The following is a 27,748-nucleotide window of genomic DNA, read 5'->3' on the forward strand; positions in this document are numbered from 1 at the left end:
CTGTTGCAGATGTAAGAATAGCCACCAGAGTTTTGGCCATTACAAACATTGGCCATTACAACAAGCCACTCAAACGCTTCGAGGCCTAGGAGTGGCAACTAATCCCCATAGAAGTGCAATGGTATTAGATTGGAAGGATCCTGAAGGATGTGAAGGAACTATACAGCCATATGTATTGGATCATCTTCCCGTAAATTTATGGGGACGAGATGTCCTAGATCAATTAGGTTTGACATTAACAAATAACATCAACCAAAATGCACCCACTATTATGATTAGACAAGGTTTTAGGAAAGGAAAAAGATTAGAAAAACAAGAACAAGGTATAGCAGCACCAATACAAATAGATCAAGGAACAGACAGACCTGGGTTGGATTTTCAGAAAGGGCCACTGAGACAATAAAAATTACTTGGAAATCAGAAAGACCAGTATGGGTTCCTCAGTGGCCCCTGACTAAAGAAAAGATACAAGCAGCCCATGACCTGGTCAAACAACAATTAGCAGAAGGACATATACAACCTTCTGTATCTCCCCATAATACTCCCATTTTTGTCATCAAAAAGAAATCTGGTAAATGGAGATTATTGCAAGATTTAAGAGCCATTAATAATGAGATGGTTATTATGGGACCTGCTCAATCAGGGATTCCTCAGTTGTCTGCTTTGCCAAAAACCTGGTATGTTTTAGTTATAGATATTAAAGATTGTTTTTTTTTCAATTCCAATTCATCCTGAGGATAGTCCACGTTTTGCATTTACTATCCCTGCACTGAATCATGAAGGTCCTGATCAGAGATATGAATGGAAAGTACTCCCTCAAGGGATGGCTAACAGCCCAACTATGTGTCAAATTTATGTTAACAAAGTAATCCAGCCACTTAGAAATCAAAATCCTGAACTACAAATATTTCACTATATGGATGATGTATTATTAGCACACAAAGATAAAAACACATTGCTAGAATGTTATGCCACACTTACAAACTTATTAAAAAATTATAACCTAGAGATAGCAATAGATAAAGTACAATTAAATTTTCCAATTAATTATTTAGGAGTTCTATTATCCTCAACCATGGTCCGTCCACCAAAAATTCAAATACGAGTAGATCAACTCAAATCACTTAATGACTTTCAAAAGTTATTAGGAGACATAAATTGGATAAGGCCTTATTTAGGTATACCAACAGGAGAGTTGGGACCTTTATTTGATATCCTAAAAGGTCCATCAGATCCAAATTCACCCCGAATGTTAACGCCTGAAGCAAGAAAGGCATTAAAAATCATTGAAACATATATGGAAAATATGCATTTGGATAGAATTGATATAAGTTTGCCTTTATTATTTATTGTACTACCAACAAAAAATATTCCTACAGGAGTATTTTGGCAAGAAGGTCCATTATTATGGATACATTTATCTTATTCTCCTAACACTATTCTTACTAGGTATCCTGAGGCTGTAGGACAATTAATACTCAAAGGAATAAAAGCAGCAAAGGGAGTGTTTGGAATTTCTCCCAATAAAATTATTACTCCATATACTATGAATCAAATTGATGAGTTAGCTAATGAGTTAAATACTTGGGCAATAATCATGTGCAAATCTAATGTTTCATTTGATAACCACTTACCATCTAATCCTTTATTGTCTTTTTGGTCATTGCATCCTGTAATTTTTCCAAAAATGACAAGAAAAACACCTATCATGAATGCTCCAAATATATTCACTGATGGGTCAAATAATGGTACAGCAGCAGTAGTTACCCCTGATCAAACTTTTACATTTTTAGTACCCAAACAATCAGCTCAAAAGGTAGAGCTTAATGCAGTTTTACAAGCTTTTGTGATGTTTAAAGATTCTGTATTTAATTTATTTTCTGATAGTCAGTATGTAGTTAATGCTATAGTATCTCTTGAAGATGCTGGTAGGATTTCCCCTTCTTCTACTGTTTTCTCTTTGCTTTCCACTCTACAAAGTCTAATCTGGGACAGAAAAGATCCATTCTTTATAGGACATATCAGGGCACATACAGGATTGCCTGGAGCCCTTAGTTTGGGCAATGATTTAGCAGATAAAACTACACATGACATACATATTTTCTCTACACTAGAAGAAGCTATAAATTTTCATAAAAAGTTCCATGTCAATGCTAATACTTTACAAAAGCGTTTTAAAATAACTAAGGAACAAGCTAGACAAATAATAAAACAATGTCAAAATTGTGTGACCTTTTTACCACAAGTTAATCTTGGAGTCAATCCTAGAGGATTGATACCTAACCATATTTGGCAGATGGACGTCACACACTTGCCAGAATTTGGAAAATTAAAATATTTGCATGTTACAGTTGATACTTCTTCTGGATTTTTGATGAGCTCCCTTCATGCAGGAGAAAAAACTAAAGATGTTATAGCTCATTGCTTACAAAATTTTGCCACTGTGGGTGTTCCAAAACAGTTAAAAACAGATAATGCCCCTGGTTATACTTCTACCTCTTTTAAACAATTTTGCTCAACATTTGGCATTACTCATATAACAGGAATCCCATACAATCCACAGGGACAAGGCATAGTTGAAAGAGCTCATCAAACTATTAAAATGTACTTATTAAAGCAAAAAGAAGGAATTGGGAAGGGGTATATATTCCCCAAAGATAAACTTAAAATAACCCTTTTTACTCTAAACTTTTTAAATTTGGATTCATCAGGACTTAGTGCTGCGGAAAGGCATATGTGTCCAAAAAATGTACATAAGCCCAAGGTACTTTGGAAGGATATTCTAACAGGACAATGGAAAGGTCCTGACCCAGTAATTGTCTGGAGTCGGGGGTCTGTTTGTGTGTTTCCACAGGGAGAACAGCAGCCGATTTGGATTCCAGAGAGATTAACCAAGGTCCTGACCCAGTGATTGTCTGGAGTCGGGGGTCTGTTTATGTGTTTCCACAGGGAGAACAGCAGCCGATTTGGATTCCAGAAAGATTAACTAAAGCGATTTCTACAGACCAAAAAGAAGATGATTTGGCTCAAATCCATAACAACTGATATCCAAAACTCCAGTTTGGCTATTCTTACATCTGCAACAGAACCAGGATGCTTTTTTCAATATCTATTTTATTATTGCCCTTTGCCATATCATGAAGTTCTATTTTGTTTTTTGAGCTCATACAGACCTAGGTTAATGTTTTGCTGATCAGTTCTATTTTTTGACTATAGAGTTTTTAAACATTGCAATGGAGATTTCACCTGTAAAAAGTTATAAGGCCTTTACTATAATGTTATGTGTTGTATGTATTATATTATGTGTGCACACTTGTGTTTTGTGTTATATGTTTGAATGTACGTATGTCCATATATCATATATGATGAGCGCTCATGATAAAATGGATCCAAAATTTTTTTTTCATGTGATTTATATGGTTTAATTTAAATTGGGTAAACAACTGTTGAGGATTGTTTTAATATGTAAACAAAAAAGAAGGTTAACAGATCTGTTTGTTTACTTTCACCTTTCCTTTTCATTATATTTAATAATTCTCTTAAAGATAATGTAAATTGTTAAGAAAATTGTTTTCTTTTAGTGCCTTCTGTAATGTTACATAATTTTTTCTTTAGCCATTATTGCCAGAATTCCTATCTTCATCCCAGTGCTGGTGAAGTCAAAGATAAAACCAATCTACAGCTTCTACAATAGCCATCACTGAACTGCTTGCAGAACTTGCCTGGACACATTGTGAGCTCACCTGTATGCATTGTGAACTATCTGTTGGTGCAGCGACTTGTGGTAGTGTTGGGGTATTTTTGCTGATGATGTCACTGGTGGTACAATTTTTCAAAGGAGCCCTCAATTGGCTTAATGTCATGGCATTTTGCATCCTCCTCTACTAGTGATGGTCTAAAATTTGGGGGCCAACAGAGGTGAGGCAAAGAACCTCACCCCCCCCACTGGTGCAAAGGCCTATCCACAAGTATAGCTGTATGCTGGACCGGTAGTCAGTGACGGGTATGATCCAATTGCAGTGGTACCAACCTAAGACAGGAGGCTGACGCCTAGAGGTCAGTTCATCCGATGACAGGTAAGGACCATATGTTGAATTGGACTGCCTAACAGACACGGTCCCTAAGCCACATGCTTGTTGTTTAAACAGAGAGGGGGAGATGTTGAGAGCCACAGCCAAAGGGGCCCCAGCAAACTTCCAGCTGCCAGCAAACTTGATTGGCTCACAGCGGCCCCAGCAACATCTAGCTGATTGGCTCCTCGGCCCCAGCAACATCTAGCTGATTGGCTCCTCTGCGGTGATGCTCATTGGGCTGTTTCCCTGCCCTTTCAGACCACGGAGCTGCTCATTGGGGGACTTTTTTGGCTCCGCCCACGTGACCCAGCCAATCGGCCTCAAGAGCAGGAGGATTGTGGGAGGTGGGGAGAAGCTTGTGGGGGAGAGAGAGGCTTGTGGAAAGCCGGTGGTGGCAGTTGAGGCTCTGAGGGTTTTTCCTGAGAGGCTGTTTTGTTTGGCGTGTGTGGTTCTAAAAATAAAGTTAGTTTCTTTTGACAAGTGGCTCCTGATTGTGCCCAGCCAGACTGCGGCAGAAAGGTAACAATGTGGAATGTTCTTTGCATTGATCATGAAAAACAAAAACCAACCTACATTTTTCTGGACATGCATATGTGCTGATTTTTTTTGGAGGGGGTATTGGGGATCAAACTCAGGGGCACTCAACCACTAAGCCACATCCCAGCCCTATTTTGTGTTTTAGAGACAGGGTTTCATTGAGTTGCTTAGCAACTCGCTGTTGCTGAGGCTGGCTTTGAACTTGCAATCCTCCTGCCTCAGCCTCCCAAGCTGCTGAGATTACAAGCATGCCCCACTATGCCTGGCCATATGTGCTGATTTTTAAACTTCTCTCCTAACTGGCTAGACAAAGATATGTTTATGAAACTTAAATTTTTTTGTGTGAAAAGTATTACCCCATATTTGTTCCTTAGCTTGCTAAATTTTCTTAGACAGAGTCTTCTGGGCTTTTTCAATTTTGGTCTTCATTAAAGATTTGTGACTTATTTGCATTACAAGATCCAAAGAACCACATCCTGCCAGCAGGCAAGATGTGCATTCTTCTGCAAGTGCTCAGAACTTAGTTCATCTTGGCTGATATTAAACCACCGTCCATCTGCCATTAATGCTTTCCCCTCTCTTCTGATGAGGCCATGTGTTGACTGATTAAATGTTTGTATCAGTATAAAAAAATGTTCTCTGAAAGGTCAACCTGAAAGTCTCATTATGAAGTTCATCAGGAATAAACTCTAACATATCATATTTTCTCCAAAGAATTAATTTATAAACCCTGTGCTGCTATTAACCAGCTATGCCACCAGCAACTAGCCATAAATAAAAATAAGTGCTGCTCTAAATAGGTCCCTTGGTTTGTGTTTCCATCTTGGCCTCCTTGGTTAGTGGCCATGATAGAACCTGATGGACAACTGAGAGGAGATTCCAACATACTCTGGTCTCCTGAGCTGTCCTGGATAATCCAGGCAGCTATTTGTGGATGAGAAATATGCCAAATTACTAGAAAGCTTTATTTGTGTATGCAATGAAGGAACATTGACATTTTTTTGGCTACAGCTGGGATGTTCCATATGATGCCTCTGCAAAGAGTCCTGAGAGGCAGTACTTAGCCTTTTGGGGACGTGGGATCCCTTTTTCATTCTGGAGGAGCCTATGCATTACTTTTGAGAATATGTTTGAATATACTTAAATACAAAGGATTACAGGAAGACTATGTTGAAATGTAGTTATCAAAACTATTTTAAAAATTTTATATGGTAATGTGCTGCTTTACTAATGTCAAATAATATCAAATATCAGGCCTAAAATGTGTCATAATTTTGGAGTAGTAATGGGTATAGAAGTTATTTTTAAGGTATCTGCAGGAACTATAATGGGAAATAAAAAATTCTGTGATTTCTATTAGTGACATCATTCCATGTTTTGATAATACTAGTAGAGTACAGTACCTACATTCCTGATTGAGAGAAATCTTACATTTCAGTTGAAAGCAAATGATGACAAATACAAAATTTTTCTTATTCAAATTAATATACCCCCCAAGTTCACAACTCCTGGTCTGGTCTAGAACTAGTGTACATAGCTAATATTGATTCCATTATATGCAAAGGACTTCACAGAAATGGCCATATTTAAGCTTCTACTGCCTGATAAGGTTGCACTATTATTATCCCCATTCTAAAGATGAGAAAACTAAGGTTTAGATAGATAAGTACATCTAGGTTGGAGTGGTACTAGGATTTAATCCTTGGCCCCCTGAATCATTTGAGTTGGGATGAGACTGACTTCTTATTTCAATGCTAATAAGGTCTTTCTTGTTCACCTAATCTAACATATGTGAAAAACAAAACACTGCTCAGTTCTGTTTAGAGGGTGATGAAATTGGCATGCCTTCATACTCTGCTGGTGGGAGTGTAAATAAATTGCTTCATCTTTTATGACACCTAAGCCACACACATCAAGAACTTTATACTTGTTTTAGTAATTTCACTCCTGGGAAGCTATCTTTAGGAAAACACCATGGTACAAAGATGCTATATACAAAGATGTTCATCTTAGTGGTACTTAGAAGGAAAATTTCAAATCAAACTGAAAGTAAAACAATAGGAGAATGGTTAAGTGTATATAGTTAATACCATAACATTTAAGACTATGTAATTAAGCTTTTTTTAGTGATGATATAGGATGGTTTGTTCATGGTAGTGATATTTATAGATGGTAGTAGTTCTGGAAAATTGCAATTGCTAGATTAGGAACTCAAAACTTTACAGTATCTTCCACTTTCTACCCCCACAGTGTCAGAGATCAGTGGTTTTTACTCTGCTCTCTGACCTCACTTACTATATGAGAATCATCCTTTTAGAAATATTTGGAGAGTGTTTAGAATAAGAGTTTACATATTAATGTGGCTAGAACACTGGTTCTAATGCTTCTTTATGTAGGAAACTAAGCTGCCTTTGTTAAATTTGTTTTAATGAGCTGGATTCTTGAGATGTTTTCATTTAAAAATGTAACAATTAAAAATAGCTGATCCTCGTTCACTATTGAACATGTATTATGTTAATCATTGTTTTTCTTTTAAGTTTCTGGTCTCTCCACCAACAAAAGTTTGAATGTGGTCCAACATTTGGAGATGTTTGGGCCCATTCTTCCTCTTTTTAAGAATAAAAGTACTTGCACTCAAAAGCCTGTGCTTTCATTTGGAAGTTTATGAATTGTTTTTTAAAATGTAGTCATTAGTTCCAATTTCTTTCTGTCAGATTTCTTAAACTTTAATACAGTTTCTGAAAGATTTTTTCAAAGGAAGTATTTTTACCTTCCCAAGTCTCTAGATTCCTGCTGTCTCCTCAGTCCTGTTTATTAAACTCTCAGCTGGTTTCAGAGTTCATGCATTTCCTCTCTTTCTTCTCTAACTATGGCTAAAAATTGGCTCCAAAGATCACCTCCTATCCTAACTGCAGGGTCTCTGCTGCTGCTGCTCTGCCTCCTTGAACAACAACTTGTCACAGCACATATCTTATAGCTGTCAAAATCCTATTTTTCACACCTCATTATTTAGGGTTTGAGCAGGACTGGGGCAAAGTTTATTCTTGTGCTGTTTGGGAAGACTAGGTTTGCTAAAGGAATAATGTAAACAAGATTTCAGTAGAAACATTTGTTTTGGAAACAGTTGAAGATATAATAATTCTTTACAAATAGATTTTATCACTCACCTTCAATTTACCTATCTACCATACAGAGGCTTATGATTATTTATTTGTAATGTTTATGAATACTTTTGTTATAATTCTTTTGTGTGTGTATGGTGCTGGGGATTGAACCCAGGGCCTTGTGCTTGTGAGGCAAACACTCTTTGTCAACTGAGCTATATCCCCAGCCCACAATTATGTCTTTTTTAAAAAAAAAATCTTTAAAAAAATATATATATTATTTGTAGTTGGACACAACACCTCCATTCCATTCATTTATTTTTATGTGGTGCTGAGGATCGAACCCAGGGCCCTGTGCATGCTAGGCGAGCTCTACCACTGAGCCACAACCCCAGGCCCCCCACCACCACAAAAAATTTTTATTTTATTTATTTATTTTATGTGGTGCTGAGAATCGAACCTAGGGCCTCACATGTGCTATGCGAGCGCTCTACCATTGAGCCACAACTCCAGCCCCACAATTATGTCTTTTAATGAAACAAAGAAAAGGAAAGAGAATTAGGAGAGGGAGAGAGAAGGACAGTAAGAGTATATGTGTGGTATCTATTTTTTATTTACCATTTCTTGTCCTTTTCATTTGTTCTTGTGGATTTGAATTACCATTTGGTGTCATTTCCTTATTCCAAAGCAATTTTATTCCCACCTGTGTGCTATGCTTTTTGTTATTATTGTCAAATAGCTTACATCTCTCTATATGTTATAAACTCCAAAATATGGATTGTATACATCCTTTTCTACATTTAATTTTTAAGTTGGTTAAGAGAAGAAAGGAAAAGAAATTTATGATCATACTGCATTTTATAATTGCCTACGTAACTACTTTTATTAGAATTTTTTGTCTACTCTCAATTTCTTCCATTCTAAAGAACTTCCTTTAGCATTTTTGTAAGATAGGTCTACTAGCATAAATTTATCTCAGATTTTGTTTATCTGGAAATGTCTTTGTTTGATCTTCACTTTTTCAGCCTTAATCTTTTGGAGGGGGTACTAGGGATTAAGCTCAACCACTGAGCCACATCCCCAGCCCTATTTTGTATTTTATTTAGAGACAGGGTCTCACTGAGTTGCTTAGTGCCTCCGTTTTTGCTGAGGCTGACTTTGAATTTGCCATCCTCCTGCCTCAGCCTCCCGAGCTGTGTGCCACCGCACCCAGCTGAGACTTTACATTTTTTAATGTCTTTATTAAAAAGAATTTTTACTAGTTATGGTTATTTTTCTGAAGATAGAATTTGAGAAGCTTTTCACACCTCCAGCCCAGCTTAATTAGGTTTGTTTCTTCAAAGGTATTTTACCTTCTGTACCTCACTGATCCACACAGCCCTTTCTTTCCTCCCTCTCAATCTGAAATAGGAGGGCTTTTACCATGGACTTAACCAATTTCAGATAAAAGAAAAATATTTTAACTTCTGAATTTATAAATGGCATTTATTTTAGCAACATGGTTTTCCTGGCATGGGTGAGGGAGAAACTTGTCTCTAACCTATCAAAACCTACTAGTTTGCTGGCTAGTTTGAGTCTCTTTAAGAATTCAAAAGTGTTGCAGGGAGGGGAAGGGTCTTTGTTCTTTTGGTACAGGCAGTTCCTGCTGATGAAGAAGTAGATCTGAGCCACCTTCCTCAGCAATCACCCCCACACACCTTAATTCTTGAGCCTTCTATTTATAACACTGGCACTTGTATTTTGAGGGGGTTAATGCCAATAGCTGGTACCCACAGGGATGGTCACCAGCTACAGCTTTGCAGCAGGTTCAATATTCTCAGAAAACCCTCTTTTCAGGGATAATGCAATATGAGAAAGTTTAATCTAAAATGTTGACCTGTTTTCGTATGGGTTGGGAGCTAAGAATAGATTTTTACTTTTTCATTTTTATTTTTTTACCCTTTTAAATGGTTGGGAAATATGAAAAAAGAAGATTATTTCAGGACATGTAAAGATGTGAAGTTTGAATTTGTGTCCATATATAAAGTTTTGTGGACACATGGCCACGCTTGTGTATTTGTGTATGGTCTGTGTCTGCTTTTGTGCTACAACAGCAGAGTGGAAGAGTTGCAAAAGACACTGTGAGATATGAAAGGCCAAAATATTGATCATTTGGCCCTTACAGGAAGTTAGCTGACCTGGTCTAAAATGTGTTTTAGTGGAATAATACCAGTAATTTCTTTTAACAAAATATTTTAGGATTCAAAATGTGTCATAACATGGCTGTAGAAGCCCACTAATATCCAAAAGAGAGAGGTTTCAATACAATTATTTATGTCTTAAGTTAGGATAGAAATGTCTTCCTCTAAGCAGATCTTATTCAAAAGTAAAACTTCTTAAATATATATTTCATGTCATTGAAACTAATTCCCCCATATTGTAAGTTTTCTAAAGTGGGCTGTTTGATCTGAGATCATGATATTCAGACAGTTTTCTGTGTAGCTAATGAATTTGTTTTTAATTTAGAAGAAAATTTAGTTCTTATTCTATGTCCCATTCTTGGAAAAAGAAAAAATATATCTGTCTATATTATGTCAAAACTACCTAGATACCTCCGTTAATTCATCTGACTTCTTACATTTTTTTAAACTGAACTATTTCTGGCATCATATAAATTCTTCATGTAGAAATACAGGGATTTAAAAGTCTGAAATTTTAAGTTAGTTGCATTTTATGATAGTGTAGGCAAAAGATTGATGATGATATAAGAGTGTTGTTAGAGAATTATATTTCAACCTTCAAATGTGCTAAAAAATTGAGCATAGATATAATGCTATTTAAAGATGCTTATGCTTTATAAAGAATTATGATTTTTAGTCAAACTATAATTATTCCATAGAAAAAGTATATTGTTTTACCTATTATTAAAGGTAATTTGAATTTGAATTTTTTATAAAAAAACTTCAATGGATCTTTTCAAAAGATCTCTAAGACTAATCATAGTTATTAATATATGCTTCCCCAGGGCTGGGGTTGTGGTCTCAGTGGTAGAGCACTTGGCTGGCATATATGAGGCATTGGGTTTGATTCTCAGCACCACATATAAATTAACAATTTTTTAAAAATATATGCTTCTCCTAAATTTTTATTAAACAAAGTTTATATTTCACCTGTATGAAATTATCAGATTATCAAATAATACATTTTCATATATGTTGAAAGAAAAATGATATGCCATATTATAATCCTTGGTTCTCACTGGGTTCAAGTCCTTCTGGTTTGAGGGCCATAAAATGAATCAATTGATTTTTATTTTTTTTTAGACTTCCAACTCTAACATTTCTGCCAGTGAAATTCATAGACATTTACAGGTCAGCTCAGCATTTGAAACCAAATTTCTGTCCTATTATTTAAATGATAGAGCTTTTGAAATTGAGAGGTTTCCTTTTTTATGTCTAATAGGTTTGTAGTGATATTGCATAATTTGTTGTTCATATTGAAATATCTTTTTCTTCATATCCCACCAGGTCCTACCTGCTCAAAGTCACAGCTATGCTTCTGCAACAAGTACTTTCTGGATCATTTTTGTTTCTCTTTTTTTCCAGGCATCTAGTGGAAATTATTATTTCATCCCCTACATTGTGACACCATGCGCTGATTATTTTTGCTGTGAGAGTGACGCCCAGAGGCGAGCCTCGGAGTACATGCAGCCCAACTGGGATACCATTCTGGGCCCGCTGTGCATGCCCCTGGTGGACAGGTTCATTAGCCTCCTCAAGGACATCCATGTGACCTCATGGTAATTCTTACCAGCCACCAACATCCCTGGGAGCCTTGTAAAAATTTCCCTTTCCTTTCAGAGAGGTGGTATACCTTGAAATTACCAGTATGCCCAGAGAATAAGGAGCATTGGTCAGTCATTTAAAAATCATCCTGGAATCCAGCCTCACTAATCTGAGTCACTGAGGTAAAGCCAAAAGAGAATAGAACTGGAATTAGGAGGTCAGAATTGGGCCTGTGTCTGCTGCTGACTCCCTGTGTGACCTTGACATATACCTTCTCTTCTCTGTGGCTGTTTTCTCCTCTAGGAAACAGGGAAGTTAAATCAGTGATTTTTATTTTTAACCATCTATTTCAACTTGGAGATTCTGTTTCATGATCATTTCTGAGCATGATTTTACATTCCCTTAGTTATGGGGGTTCTTAAAATGCCCCAACAAGGTCATTCTGACCTTGAGTTCTCATATTCTTGAGAACCTACATATTTTCCTGACTTTAGGATGTACTGTGACATGTTTTCTTTGAGATTTGTATCAGAGGTAGTATGCACTACTCACTCAGGTAGAAAGGTTTGAATGTAAGTCCTGGTAAGATGATTCCTAGCTGTGTAGCCTGGGAAAGGTCACTTCCCTTCTTTGAGTCTCAGTGCTCAGGAAACTGTACCTTCAGTGTTCTACTCTAAAAATTAAAGGCAGAAAAATTATTCTTAATCAAGCAATCCAGTTGTTTTGCTTGAAGCCAATTTAAAGGATTTATTCCTGTAAGTTGTGTCACAAGGAGGAGGATTTGTACTTCCAAAACAAATGAAAATCCAAAGGACTGGCAGAACTGGCTTGTAATGAAATGTCAAGGACCTCATGTCATATTTTGGCCCAAATCATGGCACCTTGAACCATAGAGGGTTACTACTGAAATATTGGCATGAAGTTCATATTTTGTTCTCCTTTTCTATGCCATTGCCTCTTTTTTGGATACAGACTTTGTTTTAGAGACTAGTGGGGAAGAAGACTGGAAACCTAGACACATGTGACCATATGCCAACACAAAAAGCAAATGGCAAACTTTTTGTGACACAGTCCTAGCAAACCTCATTCAGTTTTACTTTGCTAACTTTTGTCTAATTGCAAAACAAACATTTTAGTGATGTTTAGGGAGAAAGTTCTCCCAATATCATATTTTCAGGTCTGACAAGGAGGTCGGCTAACTTGAATCTTCCAGATGAGTCATACCTTTGCAAGAAATGGGTTCAAGTTTGTTTCTCATTCGGTGTATGTATGTATTGGGAGGAAAAGAACTTTTTTGATTTGTTTTAATTTCCAAGGGCTTGAAATGCCTATTAGTGGATTCCACCCCACAGTTGGCTGGAGTCTTGACAATAATGAGACAGTAAATGGTACTTGTGATTGCAAACATCTGTAATCAGGATGGCAGGTAAGTTTTAAGCTCATGTGCCAATTCCGATAGATTTATAAAGTATCTTGAGTCCTGTGCTATAAAGGGCTTTGAAGCCATTTCCAAGTTCATATTGATTAGCAACATCTTCCCTGGTTGCCAGAGGCAGAAATGGCTGCATGATTATTACTTATCTGGAGTCCCCAAACCATAATCAAGTCAGTGTTTTATTTACCTAAAAGTTACTGTTCTTATTAGATTTCTTCATTTATTAAAACTATTTTTCAGAATTACCCTAGAAAACAAGACTGAAGTATAACTTTTTACTATCAGGCCAAACTAATAACACTTTAATAGCTTTCATGCCTTTATAGTCTACCAAATGGGCAATGGCTGTCACCCAGTTTAATGACTCATTCAATTAATGACAGAATTTTAAACACCGGCAGAGTTTTCTGATTTGCTCATCATTGGGGTAATAGCAGTTGACAAATAAGGAAATAAAAATGAAAGCATTGCACTAATATTTTTACATCAAAACCCTTTCTGTGGGATATCACTTCATTCTTTAAATGTTAATTGAGGTCTTATTATAAGCATTGGACCAGGCTGTGTAATATATGCACATTTTTATGGCATAGTTTTATAATTATTCAAAATAAGTATGATTTGTTCTTATTCGATCTTGTGTTGTTTCTCTAGGAAAAATGATTTATCCTACTGTCTTTTTAAAGAAAGAGCTTAATTTTTCTCTCTACAATTAAATCATTTCAGCTTCTTAATGGGTTGGCAGCATTACTGCTTGGCAGTGCTCATTCTCTGTTTAAAAATTAATTGGAAAATAGGCAAGATATTTAAATCAATCTGTGGTCATTGTAAGTTGGCCTCTGTACACCAAATTAGGTTGTTTTTCAAGGTTTTATTCCAAGTATCAGATACTAGCATTGACTCTGTAAGAGGCTATGGGCACATTAAGTGTGGATTTAAACTGTTTTAAATTTTTTTACATATCCACATTATTATCTAGACACCCTCATAAAGGAGATTTTTATATTTTACATTAGAATAACATTATGGCAGTCAAATAAGACAAGGGAAGTGGGGGGGGGTGAAACGCAATGTTTTCTGTAAGCTTCCTAGCATGGCTTCTGTGTACCCCCTTTGGATTGCTTGGGGACATGACACCAGTTTCCAGCTGTCCTTCAACTAGTGAAACCTTCATGACTACTAACTGGGGACACTTAATAAATGAGAATATTTTTTAAATGAATTTCTGTGTATTTTATGGCTCTTGGAGTTTTGTTTGGCTTTGTGATTATCTGTTGCTGGTAGGGAAAAATAAATATTCAAGTAAGGTACCATCTTGCCTTCTATGTGGTTCAAAATACCAGAGGAAATAGATTGAGCTGTATAGAAAGTTCTGTATATTGTTTGAATATTTCAGCTTTGAGAATATTTTTAAGGTTGTAATGAGCTGGTTTTTATTTGTTAACATTATTGGCTCATTTGGCAAAATGTGAATAACAAGTTGAAGTGTCTTTAGTTTGCTGCATGAGGAGGCTCGGGTCTGGGCCAAGGTCTCCATGTGTTAGCCTCAGTCACATAAATAAGAACCATATTTGTTTGAGTGCCGAGGAGGAGGGTCCTGGATGCACATAGTCATATCTATATGACTGGAGGTTTTCCTGTTCCCCTGTCTAGTGTTTATTACAAAGAAACCTTGTTGAATGACATCCGGAAAGCCAGAGAGAAATACCAGGGTGATGAACTGGCAAAGGAGCTGGCTCGGATCAAACTCCGCATGGATAATATTGAAGTTCTGACATCAGACATCATCATTAATTTACTCCTGTCCTACCGTGATATCCAGGTATGAAATGTGCCTAACTGAGGCTAGCATATAGCAAAATTTTTCTTGGCATGAGGAACTCCTCATGTGAGTGTATTCTCACTCAGTGTATGGTGTATTCTCACTAGGTGTATTATTTTACTAAGTGTATGGTGAAGTAGCTATTTTATATAAATGGATCTGTGACCAGGTCAGAGGTCATCCAGCTTATCTATCAGGGTGAGAGTTTTAGAGAAGGGTTTTTCATATTAGGGCTGGTGTGAATGCTCCAACAAGAGACCACATATATGGCACTGCTTAGTATAAGGAATTAATAATTTAACAGTTTATATATACTTTATGCTACGCATAGTTCCAAGCCTTTTGCTAATCCTAAATTAATTCACTATTCTTAACAAATCTATGGTATAGGTTTATTTTGTTGATCCCCATTTTTTGGAGGGGGGATACTGGGGATTAAACTCAGGGGCACTCAACCACTGAGCCACATCCCTAGCCCATGGTACCACATCCCACAAGCCCTGTCTCAAGAACTCTTCAGTAGCTTCTGAGGTCTGTTTTAGACTAAATATCTATATTCTCTGAAATATAGATTCTCTGAAAACACAGTAGCCATTTCCTGGTTGCTAGGCTTAATTTTTTCTGCCTTTGGATGAGTGGTGGTAAAAAAGTAACAAAGGCCTAAAGGACATAGCAGAGCAGAGAAGATAAGAAGGACGATGGAGTCAGTCAGCCTCAGTCTAAATCCTGACTTCACTAACTGCTGTGTGACTTTGGGTAAGTTATTTAATCTCTCTGTGCATCATTTTCCTCATTTTTTAAAATAGTTAGTATAAAATAGGCCTCAGAAGCTACTGGAGAGTTCTCAAGATGGGGCTTGTGGGATGTGGTACCATGGAGGAAAATCAGCATTTCCTCTTCTGAATGTAATGCCTTTGAGACATTCCTAAGGGAGTCTGCCTCCCTTTTCTGTGGCACACGGGGTAATGTACAATACTTATAGACTCCTATAAAGCTACATTGGAAGTTGTTGGCCATGTTTCTTTAAATCTAAATAATGGAGATATCCATTTATGCCTTGGACCAAGAAGAGTCAACTGCTAAGGAACTCATACCTCTAGTGATGAACAGATGCAACTAACTGATTTTAGTAGCAGGTGCCATTAGGGATTGTGATAATGATTAAAGCATGCACCATTGGCCAAGGATTAACCTTTCTTGAAGGTTTTCTTCCCTTGAGTTCCTGGCTTCTGCCTTCCTTCTGCCCTTGCCTTCAGGTATTATCACTTTATTTCTTCTCCTTTTTTTTTTTTTTTGTATCCCTTCATTTCTTAACCTTTCATTGATGGGCCTCTTGGGCTCAAATGTGAGCCAAGAGATCTGAGGAATCCACTACTGTCTTCTCTTTCCTAGGCCAGTAGTATCAAATGCAGAGCCATAAGGCAGGTTTGGGATTTTAGTAGGAAACCCTCCTCTTCAACCATAGCTGGCAGCAAGTTGGCTAATACCAATGATTGTAAGCCTGGCTAAAATGTTAACTGGTAGCGCTACTAAGAGGGGACCCAACTGAGACACACATGGTAGCAATTTTTTCCTAGATGATTATGTAGCATTTAGACCAGTGGTTCTCAACCAGGAAGCATCTGATAGCATCTAAACACATTTTAGTTGTCAAAACTGTGTGTGTGTGTGTGTGTGTGTGTGTATGTATGTATGTATGTTTTGCTAGCTTCTAATGAGTAGAGGCCAGAAATGCTACTGCCTTTCCTATAGTGCACAAGTCAACATCCCACAATAAAGAATATTCTGGTTTAGATTAATTTGACTGATTATGATGAAACAAGAAGGGCTAAGGTATTTTTTCCCTTTACATGGGAAGTTAACTGTAGATTTTCTTATGTGTATGTCTAGCTCATTTTAAAATAGCTTTTCTGGGTGGTTTTAATCCTTTTCCACTGAAAACACAGTAGCCATTTCGTAGTTGCTAGGCTCACTTTTTTTTCTGCCTTTGGATTTAACAGTTTTTCCTCAATCCCTTTGTCCTCTTTGGTAACAGGAATTTCTTTTCTGCCCTCTCTCTCTCATTTATCTTATTTTCTGATTTTTTTTTTTTGTTCTAGTGAAGGTTACAAGTAACTTCACTAAACACTCCATGCAAGGAAAGTTTTGTCCTAAAATCTAGAGACTGGCTTATGTTTATAACTATTCAGAAAAATCTACAAAGACCTGTTTCTTCTCTTTTTCACCTTGAGATCTCTCACCAACAGGACTATGATGCGATGGTCAAGCTGGTAGAAACTCTGGAGATGCTGCCTACATGTGATTTGGCTGATCAGCATAACATTAAATTCCACTATGCATTTGCAATGAATCGGTAAGAATGATAATGTATGTGTAGGGTTCCCCCCCCCATACCAGTGATTGAACCCATGGCACTTAACTACTGAGCCACATCCCAGCCCTTTTTTGTATTTTATTTACAGACAGGGTCTCACTGAATTGCTTAGGGCCTATGCTAAGTTGCTGAGGCAATTCTCCTGCCTCAGCCTCTTGAGCCACTGGGATTATAGGAGTATGCTACCATGCCTGGCTGTGTAGGATTTTGAAACATGCTACCTATTGAATTCTGCTTCCTTCTTTTGTTTAACATTCAAGTATAAGCCAGGTCATGTGCTAAATGCCAAGGTCACGGAGATAGGCAAGGCACAATCTTCCTTCAGGGACTTAGTCTTTGGAACATGTATTCTAGCTGTGAGATCAGACACGTAAAAAAAATCCTAATAGCTCAAGGTGGTACATTGTTTAATGAAAGTTTGTCCAAAGTGATAAGGAAGTATAGTAGAGGGAGGGAACCATTCTACTTGGGGGTTTTAGAGAAGCTTATTCGCGGGGATGGTGAAAACATTATTCCATTTGGCCAGACCAGAGTATGAGCATAGAGTTCTTCATACACAAGGTGCCTTCAGGGAACATCCATTGAAACTAGAACACAAGATGCAGTGTGGCAAATTTAGGTGATGAAGCTGAGACCATGGATGGAGGATGGGACCACGTCTTGAGAGGACTTTGCATGCGTGAATAAGGAGTTGATATTATCTTGTAGACTGTGGATGACTAGTTTAAGTGACCGGATTGATGTTGTATGTAAGGAGAAAGAACTTGGGAATTCAAACTTCTGGGCTAAGCAGAGTGTGAAACTTGGAAATTCATGCCTGGAGATCATAAGCCTCAGAAACTTCACTGGTAAGGTATTAGCTAAGATTATATAACAAAAAAGCCACAAATGCAGTAATTTAAATTAGATTGAAATTTCCCTTTCACGTGGCAGGCTAGAGTGAACCAGCCTAGCACCCAGCCCTGTTTCAGGAGTTGTTAAAGCACTTAGCATCCAACTACTGTAGCTCTTTTCATCCCCTAGAATGTTGGTCTTATCTGCATAGTTGAAGCTAAGTTACTGCCACTCAGTGTTCCACCCCGACTCCATTCCATAGGTAGGAGAGGAAACCCAGGGCAAGTCATTTCCTTTAAAGCAAGTAGAATTTACACATGCCACTTCTATCACATTCCATTGGTGAGCACTCAGTCATATGACTCCATTTAATTACAGGGGAAGCTGGTAAGTGTAGTTTGTAGCAAGGTAGTCATATACCCAGCCAAACTTGGCTACTATGGATTTGCAGGATAACTAGAAGTTTGCCACATTCAACCTCACAAGGCTCTAGATGCACTTAAATGTCTTTAGTTCTACCTTCTCCCTTTCTCTGTTGATAATCTATAGGAAGAGAAGCAGCATTAGGTGAATATCATGAGAACCATGATATTCCTTATTGGGCCTGAGCTGGGAATTAATTATGTCAAATCATACAGCAGAGTAACTCTGGGAGGGTATTCAAACTTATCTTGAGAGCCAGAGAGTTCTGGCACCTCCTTATCAACCTTCCATAACTGATGTCTTCAACAGGGAGTGAACGAGATGAGGGTTGAGGATGAACTAAGTTAGAGGACTGCTGTATTGGATTTCCCAGTTTCAGAGACTATGCTTTGCCTCAGCAGTTGAATTGGGCTATAGGTTGTTGACTTGCCATTGGCAGTTTCTGCAGGACATCAGCAAAATAAGAGCTTATGGCTTTTTGAACCTTGTAATACATGTGAGGTCACACTTCTCTCTCTTAAATCAAGGCAAAATTTATGATCACTGAAATGCATAGATCTGAAGTGTATAATTTGATGAGTCTGACAAATGAATACACACATGTAAATAACACCCCAATCAAAATAGAAAATATTTCCATCACTCCAGAAAGAAGTTCCTAGTGTTCTTTGACAGCAGCCCTCACACTTTTATAGGTCAACCACTGTTGTACCTTCTATCTTCATAGGTTAGTTTTGCTTGTCCTTGAACTGTTATCACTTATGAGGTTCTTGGAAGAAAGCTTAGCACACGGTAAGTGCTATAAAAATTGTCTTATTAAATAAAAACTGAGAGCCGTGTAAGTTATTCATTGCCATGTATTTTCCCCAGACAGAGTAGAGGTTAACTATTGTCAGAGAATGAAACAATTGATTACTGTCCTCTCAAGAGAATAAAAGAGTAAAAAAGATGTGTTAGTCAGCTTTCTGTCACTGTGACAAAACACCTGAGAAAAACAACTTAAAAGAGGGAAAATTTATTTTGGCTGTTTCAGTCCACTTATCTTCATCACAGGTGGGCTTGTGGTGAGTCAGGATGTCATGGTGAGGAGCACATGGTGAAGCAAAACTGCTCACTTCATGGTATCCAGGAAGCAGAGAGCTAAGAGACAAAATATCTCCTTCAAGGACATCCTCCCAGTAACCTGCTTCGTCCAACTAGGCCCTGCCTTCTACAGGTCATATCACCTCCTAATAGCACCACAGGTTGACAACCAAGTTTTTAGCACATGGCCTTTGGGGAAAATTTCACATGCAAACCAACAGGTCTTGAAATAGAAAATGGGTAACTAAGAGGTGATCCTGAGATGAATGTGCTTCCAATTTAGAAGCTGAATGGCCAGGATTGCATGCCAAAGAGCCATCTTTCTCTTTGCCTTCTAGCCTGATTTCCTCCTGTTAGACAGAAGCTCTGTATTGTAAGCCAGGCAGGATACTTGATGCTGAGAACCCCCTGCACCAGACTAAGAATTTTCTATAGAATTGCAACATTTGCTTTATTGATATAGGCAATCCAGTTCTGATTTTTTTCACTTTTTTTCTTTAGATTCAACTTGGACATCTGTCAGGATAGTTTCAGTAGGGTTTAACATTGTGTACAGTTTGGGGGAATTTTATGGTGTTTCCCATAGGGGGAAAATAGTCATGGGTAAAAAAAAAATGAGCCTTCCTGCATTACTGTTGACCTTTAACTCTTAGGAAGTGGAGCAAATCATTGTCATGAATTAGTTACTAAAGGTTGAGAGAAATGAATGACGTTTGACACTCAGATGGCAAGGTAAGGTCTCCCTGTCAGTGGGAAAGCTGGTTTGAGCCGGCCAGCTTTTCCTGGTATCTTCCACTTCACTGCATTCAGAAGCTCATTCAAAGATACTTCAGGTTTCCACTGAACAGTTAAACTACTGCCTCTCAATGGCATGGAATCCTTTGTGAGCAATTGTTGTTTGCTGTTGCTTTTACAGATAGGACTTTATTACTTACACTAATGCATGCAGAATATTCTGACTGGAGATCCAGTCAGTAGGCACAATGGTCCAGAAGAGAATATGAGAATCAGGCTTAGATTTAAAACAAAATAAAGTTTGCCTGTTGCAAAATAGAAGGCATGTACTCATATTCTCCTTCCTGCATCTTTTGATCAAGACCACCAATTCCAGCAAAAGTTACCTCTGAATTGCTTAGCACCTGGAGGGGAAACTGAATGTATAATGCATTTATTGGAATAAGTAAGTTAAACTGAGTGATAGAGGAAAATGCTCTTTGGGCCCTAGAAATAAATGTGGGGGAGAATAGATGAAAGTGACTGAATCTACCCCACATCAGAGGGTCTCTGTGCTTGCTCCAGAACCTATGGCTGGCATCTGTGTCTCCTCCTCTGAGATTGCCAAAACATTGCTTGGGTGAAGGGACAGTTGCCCTAAGAGGCAGTGTAGGTTCATCACCTCTTCAATAGTCATCAGTCTCCTTTTGTCTCTTTGTTTATTTTCACTGTTCAATATCACCATCTTCATTTCTATATTTGTATAAAATTCTTTATTCTATGTTTATCCAAAGTAGAAAAATGAGATCTACCCACTGTTACATAGTGCATTGTTTCCAGGCACTTAAAAACATTACAAAAGGAGATAAATTTTGTTGTTGCTTTCTCAGTAGCAAAGATAACCACAAAATCTGTTGACTTAGACAGAATTATGTAGTCCAAACTCTGTTTAGAGAGGATGGAGAAAGAAATAAAAGTAGAGGCCCCAAATATAATAGCTGGTCAGTAAGAGATCTGGAACCAGAACTAATTTTGGCCCAGCATGCTACAGACATTGATTCTTAAAGCTAAGGTTAATAATTCTATGCCATAATTACACTCTTCCCAGCAGACTTTAGCTTACATTTTATTTGCCTGCAGAACAACCAAAATAAGCCATTGGCTTCCACTTGAAGTATTAGGCCCATCCCTTTCTATGTCCTGGTTAGTCATATGTTGTTTCAGTCATTTTTTTTTTTCTGGTCACTGTGACCAAAAGACCTGACAAGAACAATGTAGAGGAGGAAAAATTTATTTTGGCTCATGGTTTCAAAGGTTCAGTCCCTGGTGGGCTGACTCCATTATCTCTGGGCCTATGGTGAGGCAGAATATCATGGTGGAAGGAAAAACAACAAGGTTGTTGCCGTGTCCTGAGCTGTTTTCCTCCACCATGATATTCTGCCTCACCCCAAGCCCAGAACAAATGGAGTCAGCCTACCATGGACTGAACCTTTGAAACTGAGCGAAAATAAACAACATAAAATTAGTCATCTGAACCATTTTTAAGCACACCATTCAAAAGTGTAAAATAAATTTAAATTATTGTGAAACATCTCTAGAACTTTTTTTTTTATCATGTACATCTGGAACTCTGTAGCCGTTATAATTCTCCACTTTCCTGTCCCTCAAGTTGCTGACAACCACCATTCTACTTTCTGTCCCTGAATTTGACCACTTTAGATACCTCAGATAAGTGGAGTAACACAATATTTGTCTTTTGTATGTGCCTTATTTGACTTAGCATTATGCCTTTAAGGTTCATCTGAGTTGGAGTATATATTAGAATTGTCTTTGTTTTTAAAGCTGACTATATTCTGTTGCAATGATAGATCACATCTTATCTATCCTTTCATCCACCAATGGACATTTAGATTGCTTTTTAAATTTTTTTTTAGTTGCTGATAGACCTTTATTTTATTTATTTATATGTGGTACTGAGAATCAAACCCAGTGCCTCACACGTGCCAGGCAAGTATGCTACCGCTGAGCCCCAGCCCCAGTCCTAGATTGCCTTTATCTCCTCACTATTATGAATAATTCTTCAATGAACATGGGTGTGCAAATATCTCTTTGAGATTCTGCTTTCAGTTCCTCAGATACATGCCCAGAAGTAGGTTGCTGGATCATATAGTAGTGCTATTTTAAATGTTTTACAGAACATCCATACTGTTTCCCATAGTGGCCAGATGGTGTATAATATCTCCAGATAACATCTCATACTCATTAGGGTGCTATTATTTAAAAAAACAGAAAATAAATACTTGCCAGTGTTTATTTTAAAATTTTTTTTTAGTTGTTGACATATCTTTATTTATATGTGGTGCTAAGAATCGAACCCAGTGTCTTGCACATGCCAGGCAAGTGTGCTACTGCTAAGCCACAGCCACAGCCCTCTTGCCAGTATTTTTATAGTAACATCCTAATGAATATGGGATGATAGCTTATTGTAGTTTCAATTTATATTTCTGTGATGATCAGTGATGTTGAGCATCTTTTCATATTCTTGGCTATTAGCATATTCATCTTTGGATAAATGTCTTTTCAAGTCCTTTGCCTGTTTTAAAAGCAAATTATTTGGTTTTGTCATTGTGAAGTTGTAGGAGTTCTATGTTCTAGATATTCTGATCACTTGCACATGAGTTTTAAAAATTTTCTCCCATTGCATAGGATATCTTTTCCCTTTGTTGGTTGTATCCCCTGATGCACAAAAAGTTTTTATTTTTAAGATTGATATAGTCTCACTTATCTATTTATACTTTTGTTTCCTGTGTTTTTGGTGTCATATCCATTACTTAATAGTATATACTTTTGGTAGCAAAAAGCCAGTTACATTATTTCTCTGAGAAATGAACCATCTTATTATCTTCTGAGTGGGTAGCCCTGCCAAAAGTACATATTTTCTTTTTTAAGAGGATTTATCCCTTCTCTCTGGCCTCCTTGAGCCTGATAATATCCCTTTTTTCTCCTTCCTGCTTTGGTTCCCTTCTTTTTGTCCTTCTTTCTTTATTATAGACTTATTTGTGTGTCAGCAGAAGGGCCATGTGTAAAGGAGGAGAGAGCTCATGAGGGGTGACTGAAGTTAATGAGTGATTTAAAAAATATAATCACACATGTGCATTATTATTACACACACACACACACACACACACACACACACACACTTTTATGGATAAGCCAACTTGTTCTCTTCAAACTATTTTAGTGCTCTACATTTACTTGGACAGTGCTGCCATTACTCAGAATAGTATGATGTCAGTGGGAAGAGGGTTTTTTTTTTCCTTTGGAATGACTTAAGAGACAATTTATGGGGCTGGGGTTGTAGCTCAGTGGTAGAGCACTTGCCTAGCACATGTGAGTCACTGGGTTCAATCCTCAGTACCACATAAAAATAAATAAATAAAATAAAGGTATTGTGTCTGTCTACAACTAAAAATAAATAAATAAAAATTTAAAAAAGAGACAACTTATGGAGCTGGGATTGTAGTTCAGTGGTAGAATGCTTTCCTAGCATGTATGAGGCACTGGGATCAATTCTTAGCATTGCATATAAATAAATAGAAAAAATATAAAGGTCCATCAACAACTAAAAAATATTTTTAAAAAGAGAGAACTTACAAGGCACATAGGAAATTAATATCATTGCAGTAGGTTTTGCAGACAGACAGATCTGGATTTGAATTCCAGATTATACAGTATACTTAAGTGTTATTGCCAAGATCAAGCCACTTAAGTTTCCAAAGCATTACCTTCCTCATCTATCAAATAGGATAGTATAGTAACATCTACTATGTTATAATTACAGATGGAATATCACTTATCCAAAATGCTTGGGACTGGAAGTGTTTCACATTTTTTCAGACTTTGGAATATTTGCATAGACTTTACCAGTTGAGTATCCCTAATGTGAAAATTTGAAATCTGAAATTCCCCAATAAAACCTTCAAAATGTTTCAGATTTTGGAGCATTTCAAGTTTTGGGTTTTGGTTGTCCAGAGAACATTTAACTTTAGAATGATTTGAAAAATATTTCAAAATCACTGTGCTGTTGACAACCCAAAAAACCACGGACTGGACTGCTATGAAATAAATGAGAATAATGGGAATTAATAGGGGATTCTAAAAATTAAGTAAGCATACAAAATAAAAAATGTTAACACAGTTCCTGGCACATAGAAAATGCTGTATAAATGTTTATTGCCCTTCAGTTTCCCAAAAGAGAACCCTAACCTCCAGTGTTAGGTCACCTTTAATGATGGTCTGAACCTAAGACAATGTTGTGGCCAACTTTTCTGTCAGTCTAAGAAAATACAACACTGAAAAAGCTAGACTAATATACAATTAGTAAAGGACTTTTGAAGAGGAGTTTTCTCCCCTACCTGACATGAAATTTTCTATCAATTAGATTTAAGAGCATAGTTTCTTATATTTTTATGTTTTTCTCATGTTCTTTTTTTTAATCTTTATTTTTTTATTTTTATGTGTTTCTGAGGATCAAACCCAGGGCCTCGCACATGCTAGGCGAGCCCTCTACCGCTGAGCCACAATCCCAGACTCTCATGTTCTTTTTTAAAATTTTTATTTAGTTATAGATGGACACAATACCTTTATTTTATTTATTTTTATTTTTATGTGGTGCTGGGGATTGAATCCAGTGCCTCACGCATGCTAGGCACACGCTCTACCACTGAGCCACAACCCCTCTGATGTTCTTTAAAATATAAATATATATAAAATATATGTATATTCCTCTGGTAGCTTAAGGTGTTTTTCCCTAGAACATTAAGGGCAGATACAGGAGACTTTGTTGTAACATATATTTCATCTTTGCAACTGAACATCCAGAAAATTATAGTAATAGCAGCCGTACCAGTTTCTCACTTGATTAATATTTTAAGGCTCATGATAGTAAGTTTTGTAGTTTCCAGCTTTAGATATTACTTGAAAACCAGGAATTTGCTGGGGATGTGGCTCAAGCAGTAGCGCACTTGCCTGGCATGCATGCGGCCCAGGTTCGAGCCTCAGCACCACATACAAACAAAGATGTTGTGTCCCCCGAAAACAAACTAAAAAATAAATATTAAAAAAATTCTAAAATAAAGAGAGAGAATTTAAAAACAAAACAAAACAAAAAAAGAAAACCAGGAATTTATTAGTAATTTAATTTTGACATGCAGAATGAACTCTTTCATAAAAAAATTTTTAGTCATACATGGACACAATATCTTTATTTTGTTATGTGGTACTGAGGATCGAACCCAGCGCCGCGCGCATGCCAGACGAGCGTGCTACCGCTTGAGCCACATCTCCAGCCTATAGTTTTAAGTAATTTAAATGGAAAAATCACACATGCCTAGTGGCTTCCTTATTAGTCAGCATGGAACTCAAGAGTGTTTTTTCCTCCTTAATCTCATGAGTCTGTTAAATACAGAGATCTTTTTTTTTTTTTTAAGTTGTGTAGATGGACACAATACCTTTATTTTGTTTATGTGGTACTGAGGATTGAACCCAGTGCCTCACATGTGCGAGGCAAGTGCTGCCACTGAGCCACAACCCCAGCCCCAGAATAAACTCTTAATTATTAACGATTCCTGAGGAAAAACCTTACCAGTGTAAGTTGCTGTCAGGCCTTCCACTTGGCACTCTGAATAAGTAGCATATGAACATTCCATGCTAGTTACATTCATAAGTCTCCAGTTGCCATATTGAATCTGGAAGACCAAACTGTAAGTCCAAAAGATGCTAGGGAAAGCTACCTTCCCACCTTCTGCCTAAGGACTCCAAACAAATGGAAAAGGACAAACAGTTCTGTTAGGAAACATTTATTGAGAATTGCCTGTAGATTCAGCCTCCTGTGCCTTAGAGTGTATATTGAGAGACTTCACATGCAGTCATTCCTGTCACTGTGTTGCCCTTGAAATAGAGACATCAATCAGGAGGAATCAGGGAGACAGTCTTTCTGATTTCCTGGGACACATTTCTGGAGACCTGAGGACGACCAAATCAACACTGTAACCTCCTTCTAAATTTAAGGATGGAAATTTACATTTTATTTAAGATGAAATATCAGTAAGGTAGTTTCACATAATGCTTTATTTATGATTCAGAAGAATCATGTTTTAGTATGAATGAATACTTTATTTAAGGAACACAGAGAGGAGACTTTTATATCTGTGTTGAAGGACTTATGAAGAAAGACATTTTTGTGATGGGGAATGTGTTGGTTTGGGAGTTAGGTGGCCCATGTTCTAGCTCCACTTTTTTGCTGCTTAGGCAGATATCTGTGGGCAAGGCGCTTGGCTTTTGAAGTGTCTGAGATCAAAAATGAAAAGGAGGAGGGTGGGTTGTAGGTTGGCTATTAGTTTAAGGTTTTTGTTTTTGCTTTGCTTTTTGTCAAGATCACTGGTACCATCCTAGGTATTTTAATGATTGATGTTTGATGAGATGGGAAGGCAATGTGGGCTTACCTGGATGAAGGTTTGGTTTAGAATAGAACAGATGGCTGAGGAGGGAGGTTAGTCCCAGTGGTTGAAGACCTTGACTGGTAAGCTAAGGAATTTGGATTTTGTTCTGTAGACACTAGAGAGAGTTACTGAAGGTTATGTAAGCAGACCGACATGAGCCAGATGCCCAACTCTACAATTACTGCATGGCCTTGGCCTTAAGCAGTCCACTTAACTTTTCTGGACTCTATAGTCCTCTTTTTTTTTAAAAAAAAAAGAATTGGACCAGATGATCTTGAATATTGCTTTCCTTTCAAAAGTTCTATAAGTCTGTAACTTAAAGCAGTATTTTATTAGTTAAATGATCATAGACAAATTTCTTGAGCCCCTTTCTTTATAATGTATCCTTTGTCCTGTCAGCAATCTCAGTCCTGTTAGGTGGATATAAGTTCAGCTATATCACCATTTCAGGGAGAATAAAATCTCCTCCATATGCTTTCTAGTAGCACATGTATTTTTTTTTTAATTTTTATTTATTTTTTTAGTCATACATGACAGTAGAATGTATTTTGATATATAATACATACATGGAATGTATGTACATCAATCATATTGTCTATTCTATTCTGCTGCCCTTCCTATCCTCCCTACTCCTCCCCTCCTCTCCCATCCTTTCTCTCTATCCAATCTAATGTGACACACTTTTTTTTCTCATTACAACATCATATATGTATTCTGTATAACAATGAAGTTCTCCTTCCATCTTCTGTGTAACTCCCCTTCTCCCTCTTTTTCCCTCCCACCTCTCTTCCCTATTTAGTGGTAGTCTTCCTCTCATTATCTTCCTCCCTATCCCATTTTGAGTCACCCCCCTTATATCAGAGAAGACATTCGGCATTTGTTTTTTAGGGATTGGCTAACTTCACTTAGCATAATCTGCTCTAATGCCATCCATTTGCCTGCAAATGCCATGATTTTATTATTTTTTAGTGCTGAGTAATATTCCATTGTGTATAAATGCCACATTTAAAAAAAATGTTTAACTTAAACAATAAAGAATTTGTCAGAAGAACACAGGTTTACTAGAAGGCATATTTATGATTTTT

The 27,748-nt window shown here is 37.3% G+C and overlaps 1 protein-coding gene across 2 annotated transcripts in view; it reads left to right on the forward strand.

Annotated features, from left to right (window-relative positions):
* Map3k15 (mitogen-activated protein kinase kinase kinase 15) overlaps nt 1-27,748 on the forward strand; it is a 119,401-nt gene that overhangs the window by 33,142 nt on the left and 58,511 nt on the right. For both annotated transcript variants that reach the window (XM_046425818.2, XM_046425819.2), the window contains 3 exons: nt 11,299-11,492; nt 14,567-14,735; nt 16,982-17,088. In XM_046425818.2, coding sequence (XP_046281774.1) covers nt 11,299-11,492; nt 14,567-14,735; nt 16,982-17,088 — 470 coding nt within the window. The remainder of the gene's footprint in view (nt 1-11,298; nt 11,493-14,566; nt 14,736-16,981; nt 17,089-27,748) is intronic.

The sequence above is a fragment of the Marmota monax genome, unplaced genomic scaffold, assembly GCF_021218885.2.
Source record: "Marmota monax isolate L192 unplaced genomic scaffold, Marmota_monax_Labrador192_F-V1.1 WCK01_AAM20220418_F8-fsc00203, whole genome shotgun sequence".
In the NCBI taxonomy this organism is placed as follows: Eukaryota; Metazoa; Chordata; class Mammalia; order Rodentia; family Sciuridae; genus Marmota; species Marmota monax.